At 35.9% G+C, this 21,531-nt stretch overlaps 1 protein-coding gene across 3 annotated transcripts in view; it reads right to left on the bottom strand.

Annotated features, from left to right (window-relative positions):
- HTT (huntingtin) overlaps positions 1 to 21,531 on the bottom strand; it is a 209,914-nt gene that overhangs the window by 97,797 nt on the left and 90,586 nt on the right. For all 3 annotated transcript variants that reach the window (XM_020992153.2, XM_078148998.1, XM_078148997.1), the window contains 8 exons: positions 20,711 to 20,913; positions 17,180 to 17,306; positions 15,610 to 15,737; positions 14,253 to 14,363; positions 12,425 to 12,502; positions 8,424 to 8,647; positions 4,778 to 4,856; positions 3,627 to 3,788 (listed from right to left, as the gene is read on the bottom strand). In XM_020992153.2, the coding sequence (XP_020847812.1) occupies positions 3,627 to 3,788; positions 4,778 to 4,856; positions 8,424 to 8,647; positions 12,425 to 12,502; positions 14,253 to 14,363; positions 15,610 to 15,737; positions 17,180 to 17,306; positions 20,711 to 20,913 (1,112 nt within the window). The remainder of the gene's footprint in view (positions 1 to 3,626; positions 3,789 to 4,777; positions 4,857 to 8,423; positions 8,648 to 12,424; positions 12,503 to 14,252; positions 14,364 to 15,609; positions 15,738 to 17,179; positions 17,307 to 20,710; positions 20,914 to 21,531) is intronic.

Raw genomic sequence — 21,531 nt, forward strand, 5'->3', positions numbered from 1 at the left:
TGCTATAAGAAATGATGAGCAGGTGGACTTCAGAAAAACCAGGAAGTACTTATATAAACTGATGCTGAGTGAAGACAGCAGAACCAGGAGACCATTGTACACAGTAACAGCCACAGTGTATGGACTGACTTTGAAAGACTTAGCTCTTCTCAGCAATGAAAGGATCTAAGACAGCTCCAAAAGACTCATGATGGAAAATGCTATACACATCCAGAGAAAGAACTATGGAGTCTGAATGCAGATCGAAGCATACTATTTGCTCTCTTTTTTTGTTTTGTTTTGTTTCTTCTTTCTCATGGTTTCTCCTATTCATTCTAATTCTTCTTTACAACATGACTAATGTGAAAATATGTTTTATAAGAATGTATATGTAGAGCCTACATCAGATTGCACGCCATCTTGGGAAGGGGGGAAGAGAGAAAGATGGAGAAAATTTAAAACTCAAAAGCTTATGGAAGTGAATGTTGAAAACTAAAAATAAATTAATTTAAAAAATTTTTTAAAGATATATTGATCAGTCAAATAAAGTAGCTACACAGAATAAAGAATAATATGTATCTCCTGCCTTAATAATTATTAAACACAAACACTGCAGCTACTGGAAAAAGGACTCATTATGTGACAAAAACTTCTGGGGAAATTGGACAGCCATATGGGATTAAATTTTGGCCAAAAATTCAATATAAATATAAAAGGTCACATCAAAAACAAATTAGAGAAACAAGGAAAAATTACCTGGCAAATTTGAGGAAAGAACAAAAGTTTATGTCTAAAAATGGGAAAAATTATATACAATTTAAAAAGTTTCTGCACAAACAAATGCAAGATTGAAAAGGAAAGAATTAACTGGGGTGGAAATCTGTAAAATATTTCTCTGAAGAAAAAGTCTCATTTCCAAACTATATAAGGAACTGATTCAAATTTAGATGAATAAGAGCCATTCCCACTTGCTATATGGTCTGAACATATGAACAGGCAGTTCTTTAGGGAAAGAAACACACCCACACTCTATAGCCATATGAAAAAATGCTCCAAATTGTTACTTATTTGAGGAATGCAAATTAAAGCAATTCTGAGATTCCACCTCACACTCACCAGAGTACTAAAGATGTCAAAAAAAGAAAATGATAAATGTTGGAGGGGTTGTGGGAAAACAGGCAAAATGATGTACTACAGGTGGACCTGTGAATGGATACAACCAATCTAAAAAACAATTTAGATTTATACACAAAAAATTATTAAACAGTGAATTACCTAACTATACAACCAAAAGGTCTGTGCCAAAAAATGATCAAAGAAAACAGGTAAAGATCCAATATATAAAAAATATTTACAGTATATCTTTTTAAAAATTTTTATTTATTTTCAGTTCTGAATTCTCTCATCTCCCCCATCTGCACTCTTAAAGAAGTCTGAATTGAGAAGTCAAGAAAAACAAAACTCATTACAATATGCAGAGTCAAGCAAAACAGATTCCCACGTTACTCAAGTTCAAAGGTGTGCACATGTGCGCGCACATACACACATACACACATGCGCTTCAGGGTGCCTTCTGACTCAATCTCTTCCTGTATGGAGGTACAAAGCATACTTCACCATAAGCCCTCCAAAACTGTGGTTGGTTTATTCTGCTGATTAGAGTTCCTAAGTCTTTCAAAGTTTCAATCTTTAGAGTATTGTTGTTACTAAATAAATTATTCTCCTCATTCTATTCACTTCATTTTGCATCAGTTCATGAGTCTTTAAAGATTTTTCTAAAACCATTTCTATTATTTCTTACTATGTAATAACACTCCATCATATTCATAATACTATCATTTGTTTCCAATTCCCCAATAGAGGGCATTCCTTAAGTTTCAAATTCTTCACCACCATGAAAAGAAATTCTATAAATATTTTTGTACATATGGGTCCTTTCCCTCCTTTGATCTCTCTGGGGTATAATTTTAGTGGCAGTATCACTGAATCAAAGGGTATAAACAGTTCAATAGTTTTCAAGAACATTTCCAAATCACATTCCAGAATTGCTGAACCAGTTCACAGTTCCACTGTAAGAACTATGATCAATAAAAGGACCATCCATGATTCCCAAAGGATCAATGATGAAACATACCGTCTACTTCCTGAGAGAATGCCTACAGATTTAGAAGGCAGAATAAGATACATGTATTTTTGTATATACTCAAAGAGGAAATTTGTTTTGCTTGATCATGCCTATTGGTTACAAAGAATTTGTTTTTCTTTTTTCCACATATGTGGAATGGTGCAAGAAATTTCAAATAAGGTCACTCTATTATTAATTTTATTTATTTTTTTACTTTGTTACATAAGCCAGGTAATCTATAAATATCTCTAATATAAAGACAAAACATAGCAATAAAACTTTTTTTTAAAAGGAATACTGTTCAATAAATTCAAAGATGACAACTACTATGGTAAGGACTCATGACTTAATACTCTTAATTTCCAAATCTGTAGGTCTTTCCTCGGTCCTAACACCTCTTGTACTATGTGCTGCTTTGGACACTATTGACTACCTTTTCATCCTGAATACTTACTCTCTCCTTTCTAGGTTTTCATGACACTCTATTCTTGTGATTCTTCTACCTGTCTGACCCTTCTTTCTCAGTAAGCTCAGCATCCCTGTCCCATCCTCTAACTATAAGCACTTCCCAAAGTTCTGCTGTAGGCCCTCCTTACTTTTTCTCCAATAATCTCTATCTCTCGATAACCTCATCAGCTCTCGTAGGTTTTAACTATCACCTCTATGCAGAGGACTTCCAGATGATAGATAGATAGATAGATAGATAGATAGATAGATAGATAGATAGATAGATAGATATCTCCAGTCACTCTCTGAGCTTTAGTCCCATATCAACAATTGTGGGTTGGACATTTCAAACTGGATGTCCCTGAGATATCCTAAATTAAGCATGTCCAATTGAACTCATTATCTTTCTCCTTAAAGCCTCTCCTCTTTCAAACTTCCAATTAATGTAGAAGAAACCAATATCTTTCCAGCCTCCCAGGTTTGTAATCTCAGCATTATCCTCAACTTTCCAATACGTTTATTGTGTAATATCAAGCATTACAATGGTTAATATAGGTATCTTATGTTCCTATTAAGTAAGCCAAAAAAAAAAAAAGCTCCACAAAGGTAGGGACTGGTCTTAACTAAACTTTGTGTCTCCTGCAGTGTCTAGTACAGCACTCAGTATACAGTAGATACTTAACAAATGTTTATTAAATGAATTACTATACTTGTTTTGTACTTGAGGAAGATTATCTTTGGATTTTGAAAAATTATAACAAATAACTCAAAGGAAAAATCTTGATCTGATCTTGCAAATACAAACCAAAATTTAACAGAATTAATTTGAAGCTTACAATGAAAACATCCAACAATATTTATAAGTCCTAACTTTGAAGAAAAAAAAGTTATAAGTAGGCAAATAAAAGTCATCTGAAGTATATTAAGCTAGTCACAACAAACAATTAAAGGGTGCAATCGGTGAACATACAAATTATATTTCTTCCTAAGAAAGTTTTAGTGTCTCATAAAAATAATTTTTATTGAATCATAAATAGATACAAAGCAAGAACCTTAGAATATAAAAGTGACCAACCTGATCAGAATCCAGAAGACAGTAGTTAACTCGTAACTGAACCAGTTGTGCCAGTAAGTCTAGAACCTGTCTCTGCAATTGCACAGATGTTGTTGTGGTGTATTGTTTTAAAGCCTTGATGACAAGAGGCTCAAATAAACGAATATGATTGTGAATAGCATTCTAGTTTAAAAAAAAAAAATAAATCATTATTTATACTGGATCCTTCAAATCAAAGCAATGACAGCCACACCTAAATTTTTCTAAATTTAAAAACATTTTTCCTTTGAATACAATGTAAGGAAAGAGAAAAGTATTAAGTGCTTAGAATGAATAGATGACCAGATCGATGGATGGATGAATAAAAGAATTCATGCATGAATGAAGAGCATTGATTAAGCATATTTTATGTTCTCAGCACTATGCTAAGTGCTGGAGCCACAGGTAGAAAAAATCAAAACTTTCCTTGCCCTCAGGAAGCTCACTTAATGGTGAGTCAACACATAAAAGGGAATTTTAGCCGCAGAGCAGATGAAAAGGAAGGTGATACAGCAGAAAAAGCTGGCCATCAAGAGAGATGGTCTTGTGAATCCCATAGACATTAGAGATCATTACAAATGATGCCTGACAAATAACTGTTGGAAAGGGGCTGGTGGGATTAAGGATCAGAGTAATAATAACAATCACAACCACCACCACCAAAATAATAGTTGGCATTTATATACTGCTTTAAGATTTGCAAAGTACTTTACAATTATTATCTCATTTGATCTTTACACTGACTCTGGGAAATTAAGTGTTACAACCATCTTCATTTTTACAAATGAAGAAATTAAGACAGATAGAAGGATTCCCTAAGTAGTAAAGATCTGAGGCCAAATCTGAACTCAAGTCTCCTGACTTCAAGTCCAGAGCTCCAGTCACTGCTCCACTTACCTACCTACAGTACAGTGGATTTATTTCAGGCAGAAGAGGGATGGGGGCCAAAGGTTTTCAGTGTCCAAAGTAGAGTATGCATTTGGCTCTCAATGAAAACTAAACAATGGTAGTCTGAGGCAGGGTAGGAGAGGGGTTCCCTAAGGCCTGAACTTGCTGATCCAATCAGAAGCTTCAGTGTTAAGAAGCCCCACTACTCTTTCATAAAAATTTAGAAACCAATATTATGAATTTACCTTGTCTGCACGGTGCTTTGTCACACTTGTAAGGTTGGTTTTCAACTGTGTAGACACTTTTTGGAGCACATCAAACCACCTGTTTAAAAAAAAAAATTTAAACAAAGAAACACTCTCATAAGGAAGTTATTTCTAAACTCATCAAGTAATATATTAAAAGCCCACATTTGCAGAGACAATTCAGGTATACAGATCATTTCCAGAAAAATAAGAAATCCTGGAGCAGCTAGGTGGCGCAGTAGAGGACGGGCCCTGGAGTCAGGAGGACCTGAGTTCAAATCTGGTTTCAGACACTTGACACTTACTAGCTATGTGACCCTGGGTAAGTCACTTAACCTCACTGCCTAGCCAAAAAAAAAGAAAGAAAGAAAGAAATCCAAGGATTATTGTTAGCATTATAGAGATGAGGAAACAAAGGTGATGCTCCTAAAAAGTAACTGAGCTAGTGTTCACATTCAAGTCCTCTGATCCATATTCAGTGCTCTTTCTCTACTTCACACTACTTCCTTCCCCACACATCAAATCTGGGTTCAACATCACAGTGACAGATTTTATTTGTTAAAACCAGACTTGTGGTTTCATTGGTATAGGTAATTCCCAGTGAGGAATCTCCCCTTTTCCTCCTCCTCAACATAAATCAGCACCTATTCTACGACTTACAGTCTTAGAGAGTTTAAGTAATTTTGTACAGTTGTTTCAGTCTTGTCTGACTCTTCGTAACTCCATTTGGGGTTTTCTTGGCCATTTCCTTCTGCAGCTCATTTTATAGATGGAGAAACTGAGGCAAGCAGGATTAAGTGATTTGTCCAGGGTCACATAGCTAGTAAGTGTATGAGACCAGATTTGAACTCAGGAAGCTAAGTAAGATAAGTCTTCCTGACTCCAGGCTCCACACTCTACCCATTATGCCACCTAGCAGCCCCTTAAATTAATTTACCCAAAATCAAAGAGTAAGTTTCTGTCAGAGGGGAGACTTAAAACAGGTCTTCCTACCTACAAGGTCAGCTATCTACTGCACCATCCTGCCATCCACACTAAAAGAGTTTTATGTTATAATCATTAAAAATATTATGATTTCTTAAACTGTGAATTATAAAACTTGTATCTGACAGAATTAGGTTCCAGATCTCCTAACTCCTACTTCAATACATCAAACCACTGAAAAGAACAAAAATAATTTATTTTTGCTAACATGCCCCAATCAGATTGTGAGCTCCTCAAGGGCAAGAGTTGTCTCTTACACATTCTTGTAGACCCAGAACTTAGCACAGTGCCTGATAGTAGTAGCTTAATAAATGTTTAATGACTGACATAATTTGATTTGCTTTTCAAATCTATACTGAATTCCAAGGCAAAATTGGCAAATTAAAATATAACATGAAAGACCATGGATTATACTGAAATTCAAATCACATAAATGTCCCAGTCTAGTCTTATTTTAATGATTTAACTGATTATCAAATACAACTAAAAAATCACCATCCACACCATATATAAATAAGCTCCTGATAAATAAAAAGACAGGACAGTGGAGTGGCAAAATTAATGAAGTCAGTGTCAAAAGATCCGATTCAGATGCTGGCCCTGTCATTAGTCATTTGACCACAGGAAGTAAGAGAACATCTCAGGGAAGTTTCTTTTCTCATCTTTTAGAAATGGAGATATTTCCAACACTACTTCTTCACAAGGTTATTATGAGGAAAACTATTTGTAAGCTATAACTCACTACAAAGAGACAGTACAGCAAAGGTGATAGAATGCTAGCCTTAGACACAAAAGAACTGGGATAAATATACTCCCTCTGACACACTAGCTGTGGGACCCTGAGTACTTTGTTTAATGTCTCAGTATGTGCAGGCAACTCTCTAAGAGTATCAATTTCAGTCCAGCTGCCAATCTGCACTGGTAGGGTAGCGTCATAATCAGGAGTTGCCAATATGAATGAATCACAGGCCTGGATCAAAAGTTCTATATAAATGTTAGCTGTTATTATGATTATATGATGACTATGTATTCCATTTAGCATATCTCCTATGCCAAAAGTGCTGTGTTAAGACACTAGGTATATAAAAAGGCACCACAACTGAATGGGGAGAGAATGTTCCTTCAAATGCCTCTATATACTAGTTTAATCTTACATTACATAGAATATTGTACTTCTATCTTGGTTTATTTATCAGAAATGTGCAACCAGAATAATATCACACATCACAAAAAAATAAAGGAAAATATTAGATGGTAGAAACTGAAAACTCCATGTAATTTCACTATGTTGAAACAGCTTTCTTATACCTTTGATTAATATCAAAGGCATACAATAAGTATCTAAATATTATTATATGCTCTTCCATGATCTTGGCAGTTTAATAATGAACATGACAACAGCTCCATTACAGCCCTACTGCACCAACTCTCTGTGGCATGGAGATGATAAATCTTGAGCCTTTGATAACAAAGCCCTTCAAACTCTGGTTGGTTCTAGCAACCTTGAATGGCTTTCAGACACCTACTAGAATAGAAAGGACAATAAAAATGGTAGATGTTTGGACAGGGTGGGGCACTGAGAGAAATGATGGGAAGAGAGGTATGTTAATGAACTGCTAGTAGAGCACTGAACTGGACCAACCATTGTGGATAACAATTTACAATTATACCCTAGAGATCATTAAACTGTGTATGTCCTTCATCTTGTGATACCACTAGCCAGCATACAGTACAAGGATGTGTAAGACACAGGTAAAGTGCTATTTATACAAAAAAAACTTTACAGCAGCATTTCTTACAGAAGCAAAGAATGGAAATAAAGAGTGTGCCCACTGATTTTAGTATTTGAATATAAAAGAATATTACTGCACCAGAAGAAACAATGAATATGAAGAATTCTAAGAAACTTGAGAAGACCTGCATGAAATGATGTAGTCAAAAGTAAGCAGAACAGGAAAAAATGACCCGTTGATCACAATAACAGAGAGAAAAACATGTAAGGACTTCAGAACGCTGATGAATGTAGTATCCAATCATGATTTCAGAAGGCTGCTGGGTAAACTCCAGGGGTGGGATGAAGCATATATTTTCAGACATGGACAATTTATCAGGGTTTATTTTTTTTTACTTCACTTAATTGAGAGAGGTGAAGGTGCTATTTGGGAGAGAAGGCCGTCATTAGGAAAAGACAGTGATATAAAAAAAGAGAATAAAAACATTAAAAAAAAACAAACCAAAAATCATCTGAAGATCAGTCTAAGTTTGAAGAACCTTTTTAGCAAACAAAGAGCTGGCCAAAATCTGATGAAACTTTTTAACCAAAGTTAACTAATGAAGACCATGAAATCAACGCAATTTCCACCAATGAAGAAGTATCTTCAGAAATAAAATCACGGATTCTTGAAATATGACAATAACTATACAGAAGACACAAAATGTACTTGGAATCAGAAATTTAGCATTCAAGTATCAACTCTAACACTTACTAGCTATGTGATCTTAAGAAATTCACCTAATCTTTAAGGATCAGTTTCCTGCGCTGGGAAAATGGGAATAAAGACTCTTGTTCTACTTACCTTAGAGGATCAGCCTTTGTCCCCCCAGAAAATCTAACTTATTATTCTATTATTCTTATAGTTTATCATGAAAAAATTGTTGTTACCCAGAAGTGTCATGTTCTTGCTCTGCCTGGACCATATTCCTCAAACTAGCATCAGCCAAGGCCTGTGTAAAGTGCGTATATGGTGCCATGAAGCAGTAATGATAAAGGCCAGGACGCAAGCTAGAAGAACCCAAACGCTGCGCTTTTCCTTGAGATTTGCTGGGTTTGGAAGATAAGCCATCATACTGTGATGCCAGATTTGTCCCAAACAGAGTCTTCAACAACTAAAGGAAAATAACAGAAACCAACAATTAATACTTTCTGTGATATCCTCAAGCTTGACACTTTAAAGTCTCTCTCCCCATTCCAAAAGTATGTAAATCATCCCTGAGTATATAATACCAAAGGATATTTACCTAGTTATTAAGTCTCTTTTATAAAAGGTCCAACCAAAAAAAAAAGCCTACTCAAACCTTGAATTGGCCAGTGTAACTACAGAGTAGACTTCACTTTCACCTTAAATCTAAATGCAAATGTTAGGGTTCATTCTTTCCAAAAAAATTTTTACATCATCAGGATTTGTTGCAGCCTTACTTTACTCTGTGGTATGAGGCTCACAGAGGAGTGTGTAGAGCATCTATTCTTAGCCCAAATCAGCTATGTTGATTTTTTTTAGGGACCTATAAACATTGATCAATCACTAAGCATTTACTAGGTGCCTACTATTACCAGGCACTGTGCTGAGCACCAGAGACATAAAGACAAATGCAAAACAGTCTGTAGCTTGAAGGAGCTTATAGTCTATTGAGGAGACAACATGTACAAATAGAAATAAAAGAGATACAAGGCGACTTTAGGAGGGAAGGCATTAGCAAGTAGGGGTTTTACTAAAACCTAAACTAAAGAGTCTTACATACAATGTCTTTTATTCAGCTTTAGTTAACCCTTGATTAATCTCCTTGAAGAGGCCTTAGTATTATATGTCTTTAAAAAGGTATAACACAATGAATTCATACTAAACAAAATTCAAGTCTGACATTTAGCTGTCTACACCAGCCATTTCTGTGCCAACTGCCTTCAGACCACTGGACTTCCAAAGATCATGGCCAGAAGAAATTAATCCACTCACCTGTTGAATTCCTGCCCTGGGAAAAGGCTGTCCTGACTGGTGAGTAAAGGCAAACTCATTTATCCTACTCTATTCAGCCAGTCCTAGACCAGACCATGCTTCACATCTTATCCAAACCATCTTTCATTTCCACCACATCCCACCCAGAATCCTCCTTCCTGCTCCCAAACACAAACTTTCCAACTCCTGCTCTGGTCCCATTCCATTAATGAAAACTGGTCTTAAGCCCAAGCTTTTCAGCCAAAAGCTATTGGGGAACCACATCCTTTATACCCACCTGACAACCAATCTGCCCACATGGTCCAATTCCCAAACATAAAAGCAATTAAACTACAAGTTCATAAAATACTGGGCTAACACAGACTAAACTGTCTTGGACACAATGGGGTAGGGTGAAGAAAAGAGAGCTGCAGCTCTTTCAACTGTCCTAAAGCTAACAGTAACCAGATGGCAAAGAGGAGCCCAAGGGTGAGTCAGAAAAAGAAAAGGATGGGGACAAAAGTAGATGATGAGAAGAAAAGATATTAAAAAAAAAAAGGATAAGAAGAAGAAAAAGGATCAACACTAGAAACAGTATGGGGAAAAAAGGGGAAAAGTGTTAAACTAAGCAAGACCAATTCATTAACCCTCTATTTGTTAAAGAGTTGTGCTTATATCAAGCCCCAAATTTCCTTGTTACAATATTTACTCATTAATCCTACTTCTATACTCTGATGCGGAATAGAACAAGTCTAATTTACCTTCCATTTGAAGTGAAAACACTTAGGCTATTAAAGCACATATGCCCTAAGTCTTCTCTCCACCAAGCTAAATGTTACTATTTCATTCAACCAATCTTCAAACAGCATAATCTTACGGTCCTTCACCATTCTGGTTGCCTAACTCCAGATGCTCTCATGCTCATCAATGTCCCTCCTGAAATGTGGCACATAGAATTAAACATGATATGGTCTGATTATGACAAAGGAAAGAGAGACTAGACTATGACTTCCCTTGTTACAGACACAGTATTTCCTTGAATGAAGTCCAATGATTACATTAGCTTTTTTTGGCTACTACATCTAATTGCTTATTCATAAGGAGTATTGTCTTAAAATTCCCCAGAATTTTTTCATACAAACTGTTATTCAACCATTCTTCTCCCATCTTACAATTTCAGCATTGAATTTTTAGAAATATAGTGTAGGGTTCACTTTTAAATCTCATTTTACTAGATCCAGCACTATTATCCAGTGTGCCATGATGTTTTTGGATCCTGACTCAGTGTCATACAATGAACTATGTATCCCTTCCAGCTTTGTGTCATCTGAATAGTTGATAAGCATAAAATCCAAATGAGGATTACTGAAGAACAGCAAAACTGTTGGGAGGCAGTGTGGCTTGGGCACTAGTCCTGAAGTCAAGAAGAACTGGGTATGACCCTAGGCAAGTCACTTAAACTTTGTAATTCAGTTTCCTCATCTGTAAAATAAGGGTAGGGTGTTGAACTCAATGATAGCCAAGGTCCCCGCATATCTAAATTTGTGAACACCTATGATGTTTTAGATCTGAGTCTAACCTCAGTGCACAACCTTGTTTATGGGTTCATGTTCTAGCAGAGTTTATGGACATTTGGGGATTTAGGTGGTGTTAAGAATATCAAGTTCATGGGTTTTCTCCCTTCAAGACCAGCTGGCTTTGCTGTATTCCATAACAACGGCCTATAAATCATCACCATTCCTAGTCAGCTGCCTCTAAAACACAGGCCATTGGTCTCGGATGTGAGATCAATTCCATAACAAATATCAAATATTAAGGGCCCAGGTGCAAGGACTTGTACTGGATATATAAAGATGAAAAACAACACAATCCTTACTCAACAAGCTTACAACCTAATATGATATGTATATAAGTATGGCACAAACAAGGAAGAAAAGAGGGGCAAAAGAAAAACCAGGCAATATTTCCTAAGCAATCCATAAATGGTAGGATATATTGTGGGTCCACTGTGGGAAGGTTTTAGGAGGTATAATGATGGGAACTGCCAGAAATACGATGAAAAAGATACACAATGGGAAAAAAATAATCAATAAGGGGATTCAGGTAAATTGCCATTTTAACTTGAGAATATCATGGGAGAAAGAAGACTTAATGGTTCAGACAACAGGAAGGATTGTTAAGGCCAAAAAGACTGGTGGTCAATAGGAAAACAACTATAATGAGGAGAGGAAGAGAGAGAAAAGTGAAAAAGGGAGAGAGAGGGAAAGAGAAAGTAGGGAAAAAGAGAAGAGGAGAAGGATTGAAGAGGAAAGGAGAGCGGGAGAAGAGGGAAGATAGCATGAATGCCTACCAGTAACTGGCAAAGACTTATTATGATTACTAGAACATACACAATTAGAATACAAATGAATGTCATAAATACATATATCCAATCACAGAGAAAAAGAATGTGAAATGGATGACTATTAAATCTTAAGAAAGCAGCCTGGAGTGAATAGCAGTAATTAAATATCCCTAACCATTCAAAGAACACCTGTCCTTGGAACAAGTGTAACCATTACTAAGGTCACAACCTTTTAGGGGACTTAGCCCTAAGTGACTCATAATAGCTAACATTTTTATAGAGCTTTAAGGATTGCAAGTTGCTTTATATAAATTATCCCTTTTTATATTTCACAATAAACTTTACAAAAGAAACTCAGAAAGATTATATGACTGGACCAGGGTGACAGAGTTATTGACTGTCTGAGGCAGGATTTGGACTTGGTACTTCCAAGTCCAGCCCTCTAACCACTACATCAAGCAGCATCTTAATCATGTACCAAACTTCACACAGCAGAAGAATTCAGAATCCATGCATCATGGTCATCAAACAATCATCTTCCAATAGTAACGGAGGTAGAAGGCCAAGGAGAAATGTGGAGGTCAGAGAAGTATAAAATTATTTCCTCACCTGCTGAACACAAACAGTAGCCATTGTGGGTTCTCTATTGAAACAGGATTTCAGGTATCCCAAGATTTCTTCAACACACTACATACCCCAAAAAAAAGCATCAGATGTTATAAATAATGATTATTATCTGCTGTTACAGTATTCAGCCAGGAGTCAAGGGAATAATCTATTGTACTGTACTGTATAAAGTATTGTATTGCCAATCTGGCTGGCAAATATCATAGGCAAGCTCTTAGTCCCATGTCTCCTGCTGGACTGAGTAGAATCTACCAAACAAGCTTCAAATGTGAAATGTAGCTAGTATATTAAATGTAGAAAAATGTGAAATAAATAGCGATTACTTCCACAGACTAAAAAGATTAACAGTAAAACTACAACAGAGAAACACCTTTTGCATAGTTAAGCTTTTAAACATCTGTTGACTGACTGATGACAATGCTTTGATTTTAACACTCAGATGGCTTTGCCATTAATTTGGTTACATTATTTTTCCAATGTATTTTTTGACCACTTGAGAAAACCAAAGAGGGAAGCGAGTTAAGATAACTCCAAGGATTTGTTACAACCTAATATATTTGAACTAACTTTTATACCTGTTCATTTTGCCCACTCACCTCAATCCACCACACCCAATCAACTAATTAAAAACTCAAAGCTGTTATATTTAGTTTTTAATGTAATTTTATGAAACCAAAAGTTAAATATTCATTTGTCTTAAAAATCCATGATCTAACTGTCCATAGACACTATCTGAACAATTGTGACTGACTGAAGACTCCCTTTTAGGGGTGCATTTGTGACTTTTAAATTCAAGCAAGTTTTTCCAATTATAATTGGTCTCACAAATAAACCTAAGACTCTTAAAACTAGTCTATTTTAAATTCTTAATCCTGCCCCTGTCTAGCTGTGTGACACTGAACAAGTTGCTTAACCTCTCAATTCCTAGGCAATACTCTAAGACTCTAAGGTGTCCAGAATGTGGCAACCTGAATTCATGGAGGGAGTACTATACCAGTGAAATCACAAGTCCTAATTTACCCTTTGTCTTTGTGAAGATTCTTTATAGGTTTTGTTTTGAAACACTAATCATGACACTGAGGCACCCTCCACTCCCAGGATTCAGGTATTTGGGGTTCAGATACTTATTTGAACCTTTTAAGATTAAGCTGTGGTATGAAAATGCAGTCTCAACCTCCTCTGCTAATAGAAAAAGAGTCAGAACACATTGCAATACCCCATTTTAGGACCCCAACCAGCCCAAAAAGAAATGCAAGTAGTCTAACAGTAGAGGTTATGTAATGAGTGATATTTGGAAAAGGGCACAATAGTGGGTTAAATTTAGAAGTCATACATCAGAACTCAATTAAGATAATTTAAATGATCAGAAGTAGTAAGATGGTAGGGACATTATTCCCTCATACTATAAGGACAATGACTGTAGGAGAGTTATTAGAAATAAGGATACTCTCTACATCTCAAAGAAAAATCGTGCTCTTTAATTAAGGTCAATTAATTAAATTAAATTTAAATTCCTCAAGACCTAAATTCTTGAAGTATGAATCCAGATGACCATACATTCTTGTCTCCATAGAGAGGAACAGTATGTTATAATGGAAAGATGGCTAGATCTGTTCACATATGATTGACCATATGGGAGGCATAACTACAGTAGGAGTGCCTGTTTTCCCCATTTCATTTTTTTCCTAATTTTTTACTCATCTGGAAGGCTGAATTTGTTATGAGAAACTTTTGAAAACTATAATGCTATGAGTATTTCAACAGAACAATGTGAAATAAGCCATGGTTTATTAAGAAATTAACTACATACCTTGCCAATATCCTGCAGGGTTGCTAGTTCAAGAATCTGTGAAAGGACATCCAAGGCAGCCCGAAGAAACCCCCCAAACTTTTCATTGCTATTCTGAAGATCCAATGTAACCTTAGGAGGTAGGGATAAAGTACTATTATTTATAGGGAAATAATTAAGACTAACAAGCAACATGGCATCAGTAAGATCTGGATTCACGGTCCACCTCTAATACATTCAGACTACATGGCCTCAGGCAACTTACTTAACCTCTCAGTGCTCTAGGCCGCTATGTAAGGCATTAAGTTGCAGAGAAGGTGCTAACCTGCATGCTTTGGTAGTGGGAGTTTTCTATGCCAGTGAAACCACAGATCCAGTCCCTATCCCCTAATATTCAAGGCCTTCCTTCTATGCCTCAAAAAGGAGACCTGAAGCTCTTTATATGACCTTGAACAAAGCACATCGCCATTCTGACCTGAGATTCATCCATTACTTGTAAAATTAAGTTGTCAGACTAGGAGATCAAATGATATCGTATGATCCTATCTATGCTCTTCTAAAGGTCACAAAACTCTTAAATAATAAAGCTGTAATTGATAACAAAAATGTAGCCAATACTTTCTGATCCCTATAGCCAATCATTAACAACTTTCATGAAGTTTAGACATGCCAGGTCTTGGCCGAAATTTCTTTGTATTCACTACTGCTTCTATGAGGCTTTTTTTTTTGCCTTTTTCTTTTTTAAAAATCCCATCATTTTCAAAACTGCCAAGTTAAGACTTTAAAGGATTTTGCATTCAGAGTATAAAGCAAATCTCACTGTTAATCAGTTACAGGGCCCAATCTGTTTTTATCCTTTTAAAATGACAACAGGAATAAATGTTTAAAAAGAAAAGGGACAATTTTATATCAAGTAAGAGTTAATAAAGCTCTGAGAGAATAACTTATGATACCAATGAAAAGATTTTAGGACAGCTACTTAGGCATTCAAAAGACTTTTCCACTTATCTCCCAGTCATTAGAAAACCGATCTCTAGATAAGTTACTATTTTTACATTTGTAATATAGTGATCTTAAGATCACTGGGCTTATAGTCAGAAGAGCTATATTCATCCTAATATCAGTTATTGAACCTTGGACAAGTCACCACATGTCTGCACCTCAGTTTCCTAAGTGGTAACGGATTAGTAATATTTGTTCTACCTATCTCACAATACTGTTGTAAGAAATAAGCTTTGCAAAACCTAAAGCACTATTAAAATTGGAGTTATAATTATTACCATATTATTCTAGGATTTCTCTGTATAAATAAAACTGAATACAATAGGATTCTCATATTTTGAATTACAACAACCAGAAAGAAAGCTATGCACAATACCTTATAGTTAGCATGAGTAGCTTTTAGAACATCATACAACTTGAGATAAGAAGGAAGATGATAGAAACTTCCCAATGATGATGATTTACTTGTTATAGCAGGTCCAGAGGGATCAGAAGACCTAGAAGCTATTAAAAATAATGTAGCATAAAGCAAAATACAAGTATAGAGTGAAATCAAACATAAAGCCTTTATTTTAACTTGCTGAATAAATACAAATGATGACCAGACTTTTTGGGGGAGGTAAAGCAAAATCCATGCTGGGTATGGCTTCCAAGTGCTACATACTGGGTCTTTTTCCTAAAGATCAATCTAGCTAAGCTTAGGAAGGCATGTCTCTAGAGGTATGTGGATGAACTGTTTTAGCCTCAGCAACTCATGAAATCATTAGCTAAGACAGAAAGGGGTAATGATCAGCATCAGAATGAGTAATACACACACCCCAATGAAATCAAATATCAATGAAAAAATAATTAAACTAAGAACTAAAGGAATAAAACAAGGGACACAAAAACATGCATTGCCATCTAAAATTAATCTGAAAGATTAGACTTTGGACTCCACATTTCATATTATGACAAATTTATTAGGTACTTATGGTGTGTAACACCATGTGCTAGGCACCATAATTTAATTTTAGAAAACTTTAACTTAAATAAAATGGCTAATTGTAAGCTTGAAATAAATTATGAATGGAAGAAATAAGGTTGCTTTCTAAGACACAATCAAATTGTATATTCTAAGACTGAGCTGTATAATCAGGCAGCTATATAAAGATTTTCACTGTGCCTATGAATACACACAATTTTTCCTGACTCATTAAGCCTTTGCACAGCTAGGCCACAGGGCTTTGATGATGCCTCGGTGTCTTGCAAATGAAATTGCTGCTATATTATTTATATTATTATTTATTTTATTTACACATGATTATATAAGAGAGGCAGTGAGGTAGCACAATAGTCTTAGAATCAATAGAGTCAATAGTCCTAGAGTCAGAAAGACCTGAGTTCAAATCAGACCTCAGACACTAGTTGTGTGACGCTGGGCAAGTCACTTAACCTTGTTTCCCTCTATTTCCTCAGCTGTAAAATGAGAATAATAGTATCTACCTCCCAGGATGTTGTAAGGATCAAATGAGATAGTATTTGTAAAGTGTTGACCATAGTACCTAGCACTACAGCATTATTAGGTGCTATCTAAATATTAATTTTTATTATTATTACTAAACATAAAGTTGAACTACACAAAAATATACACTCAGGTAGACAGTTTTCTCCAAGACAACATTAATTTTTCATAGAGAAAATCTTAATGAATATTGGGAACCAGTGGTAAAATTGACATGAGATTTACTTAGAGTCCTAGTAGACTGACTAGCGAGCCCTTTAAAAAATACTGTTGATATTTCCCAAAAACATATTTATAAGAATTCCTAATTGGAATGCTATTTAAAATTTCAATTTCCACATTTTAAGTTTCCACATCGAAAATTACTATAATGAATAACTTAAAATTTTACAAGTCATATCTTGCCACCAAATACCCTCTTCCCCAAAACCTTTCTCCATACCTGGACTAGCTTCATTGCCTTTTTTGGGACTCAGTGGTACAGAGGTCTGCTCTCCTGGTTCTTTTTCTTTTCCTTTACGACGGATTGGACTTAGAGAAGGTGGGTTGGTCAGAGAGGGTAAGGCTGCCTAAAACAGAAAAACAAAAATATTATGCCAAAGTTATAATCTGTAACCAAGCATTAAAAAGTTTTCAAAATCTTAGCATTTACTTCCCAAAAAGTCCATATTGAAGGAGAACTTAAAATTTATTTTTTTAAAATCACAATCTTTCTATGGAGTACACTGGGAAACACTGACCACAGAACAATCACAGAAACTAACAAGAGGAAGAAAGCAATTCTCATTCATAAACATAAAAATAATATAATTGGACTTATTTCTCTATTGTTCAAGTGCAAAGGCTCTTAAACTTTTTATATCTTGAACCTCTTTGGCTTTCTGGTAAAGTCATTCAACGGTGAAGAAAGTTCCATTATCAAAATAATGCTTTTAAATGGATAACACAAAAAAACAGGATTAGTAAAAATAAAAGATGAAAATTCCCCCTTCCCCCAATTCTTTAAGTTTTATAAGTTCTCAAATGCATTTGAAATCTATCCATGGAACCTTTGGGAGTCTGTGGACCTCAGGTTTAGGATACCCCCCTAAAAAAGGTCTTATAGGTACAAAAATATTTACAGCAGCTGTTTTCATAGTGACAAAGAACTGGAAACTAAAGTGGGGGAGGGGTATTCATTAATCGGGAAATGGCTGACAAATTATGGTACATGAATGTGATAGAATACTATTATGCTAAAGAAATTTTTAAAGAAGTGGTTTCAGAGAAGTTTGGGAAGATTTCTATGAACTGATGCAAACTGAAGTGAGTAGAAACAGAACAATTTATACTATAACACCTTTGTATAAGTGAACAATTTTGAAAGTCTTACAAACTCTGATCAACTCAGTGATCAGCCATGACTCCAGAGGCCCAATGATGAAGACTTCTACCTATCCATCTACTGATAAAGAGGTGAAAGACCAAACATGCAGAATAAGAAGTACATTTTGGGATATAATCAATACATCCATATTGACTTGAAGGAGGGTCTTGGCAAGGAGCACACTGAGCAAGCAAAGGCTGTGCACTAGGGCAAGAGGAGGTCTCAGAACTATTACTGGATCACAGATGCAGAGGCGATAGAGGAAGAGATCTCTAACTAGAGCTGGCAGTCCAGGGTGTAGCAAATACAAAAGCCAAGCAGCAGTGGCAGGCTCAAACCCCAGGAATGGAAGAGGATGTCAATTCCACCTTATAGGAGAGGAATAACCAGGGCAAGAATCCCAGGAAAGAGGTGAACTTGTAGTAGCCATACACTTTAAAAAAAGAAGGAAAATAAAAAAGGAAGAGAGAGACAGAAAGAGACAGAGAGAGTCTATACACCCTATTTCAAGAAACCTTAAAAGAAAGCTGTCCAGATCACTTAGAATGAGAGGGCAAACTACAAATACAATCTATTGGTCATCTCCTGAAAGATACTCCAAATGAAAAGTCCTAGAACCACGAAAGCCAAAATGCAGAACATCCAGTTCAAAGACAAAACACTGCAGGTATCCAGAAAGAAAGAATTCAATACTATTGTCTTATAAGAAATGATGAAAGGGATGATTTCAGAGAAACCTGTGAAGACTTCTATGAAATGACACAGACTGAAATATACAGAACCAGATGAACAATTTATACAATGAAGTTGTACATTCTGATAAGAATACTGACCAACTGCAATTAGTAAAGATAATATTTATCCAATACCTAGTATATACACTGCATTAAGCACTTATGGATATTATCTCATTTGATCCTCAAAACAACCCTGGGAGGTAGGTACTATTATTATCCCATTTTAGAGATGAGGAAATTGAGGCAAGTAGAGGTTAAGAGACTTGCCAAAAGTCACAGAGCTAGCAAATATCTGAGGTTGGATTGGAACTAAGCTATTCCTGACTCCAGACCCAGTGCTCTATCCACTGCACCACCCACTTGCTGAAAAATGCTACCTACCTCCAGGTAGAGAGGAAAAAGACTTAAAGTGGAAAATGAGACATGTGCATATGTCTATGAAGATACATATATGTCCCTTTTAGGACAATGAAAAAATTCGTTTTGCTTGACCATACACGTTTGTAACATGAATTTGGTTTTTTTTCTATCTGAATAGGGGTGATGGTGGAGAAGACAGAACACAGATTTTTGCTGATTGAAAAAAATAAAATTTAATTTTTAAAGATGCAAAAAAAAAAAACCCAAAACCCTCACTTAATACAATCTGGGAGAAATCAATCTGCAGTATGGGGAAGGAAAATTTTCTAGATGCATAGACCTTCACTTTCAATTAGTTCCTAAAACATAAATACTACAGATAACTAAAGATATTATCAATAGCATTGTGATAAATCTTAGTTCCGAATGCACAAGACTATATTTATAGAACAAAGTGAAATCTGACCATTTAAATGGTTAACAAGATAAAAAAAAGTGTGATATTCAGAAAGTCATTTCACCATCCTGGGTCTCAGTTTTCTCGTCTCTCCTATAAGGAGTCTGGATGAGGGTAGTTTCTGAGGCCTTTCCTAGCTCTAGCTCTATGAACCTGTATATTGACCCACATTACCTCTATGCCAGGCTGTTACAAAGAGAGCACTTTGCAAATGAAAAAACCTCAAATAAACAGGAGCCATTTTAAATAAGAATCACAGCTCAAAAGAAGAGACAGAAGAAATTATCTCCCTCAGACTCTTGGAAGTAGGGATAGACCCTGAGTATTGAACACAGTTTGAATATGACTTTTTTTTGTATATGTTGCTTAATTTTGCTGAATTTACATTTTTCTTCTTTGTTATAAGAATGGATCAATGATAGAGGTTGGGAAAAGGGATACAAAGGGAAATTTAGGTGATATAAAAATAAAATATATCAATTGAAAATTTATTTTTAAAAATTATGGGTATTTTTTCCTCTTGGTAGCAACACAGAAATCTATAGACACAGAATGTTGATAATGTTTTTCAAACTCAGTTGCTAAAGCAGTCATACTTAAACTTTTTATTTGTTACAAAGGAAGATTTGAAGGAGAGAAGAAAAGATGTACACAGGGAAATGGCCATAGTATTAAATAGAAAAGTCATCGATGAAATTTAAAAATGAAAAGTAATATTAGAGAGGGTTCTTAAATTTAGCACTTTATCAATTTAATTTCTGATTCAGTATATTTACAATAGGATCAAAGATCTAGAGCTGGAAGGAACCTTAAAGTGCATGTCTAGTCCAAATATCTTGTTTTACCTATGAGGAAACTGAGGACCAGAGAGACAAAGTGACTGATCCAAGGCCACACACATGGTAAGTGGCAAATCTGGGATTTGAACTGATTTCAAATCCTCAATTCTTTCCACTGTTCAACAGTGGGACAGAAGGAACAAATCATGTTGTAGCTGGAAAACAATTAAGTCTTTACAAAATGTTACTGTGTTTGCCACTACAAGAAATATACCTTTATTGCTGGCCCAGGAGTAACATCATCCAACACATGAGCACAGATGTTAATGGCTTTCAGCAAATGACAAAAGAGCTGTTCCACCATTGTAACCAACATTCGGTCTCCCAAAGCTGGCCACGGCTCTTCTTGTTTCATGGCTCCAGGATTGGTTTCATCTTCCGTTGTCCATGGGCTTTTCAGAGATTTGGGGGCACTAGCTGCAAGCACATGAACGTTGTTATTTCACAAATAAAATCCATGTTTATTGTAGTATTTAAAGAAGAATTCGAATACATATTCATTCACTTGACTGGAGGGCAGGGACAGGATTCCAGGACATTTATTTAAGGAGAGGCCCAGCACTGTTTTTCTCTCCATTTCCCACCAGCTACACTGCTTTTTGGACTTCTTTGGAACTCTCCAACATGTCTTCCTTCCTCACGAAACTCATCATTGGGAAATTTCACTGCACTGCAAGATTGAATCTGCTCGGTCCTCCCCTTTCATTATTACTCTTTGCCCTTCTGATAGGACCCTCTGTCTTGGGAGCAGGGCCAGAGGCTCTAGGGCTTCTGCTTAAGGAGGGGACTCAGCGTTTTGTTTGTTTTTTTATCCCCATCTCTTGCCAGCTACATTACTTTGAGACTCCCATGGAACCCTCCATCATGCCTTTGTACCAGGTATTTCCCTGCCCTTCCCCATCCCCTTGCTTTTCAGCTTTCCTTGGGGCACTGACTTCTCCTATTAGACTGTAAGCTCCCTGAGGGCAGGGACTGTCTGTATTTGTATCCCCAACACTGAGCATGGTGCCTGGTACATAGCAGGCACTTAATCTT

Source organism: Phascolarctos cinereus, unplaced genomic scaffold (assembly GCF_003287225.1).
Source record: "Phascolarctos cinereus isolate Bilbo 61053 unplaced genomic scaffold, phaCin_HiC Scaffold_9;HRSCAF=440, whole genome shotgun sequence".
NCBI classification, from domain to species: domain Eukaryota; kingdom Metazoa; phylum Chordata; class Mammalia; order Diprotodontia; family Phascolarctidae; genus Phascolarctos; species Phascolarctos cinereus.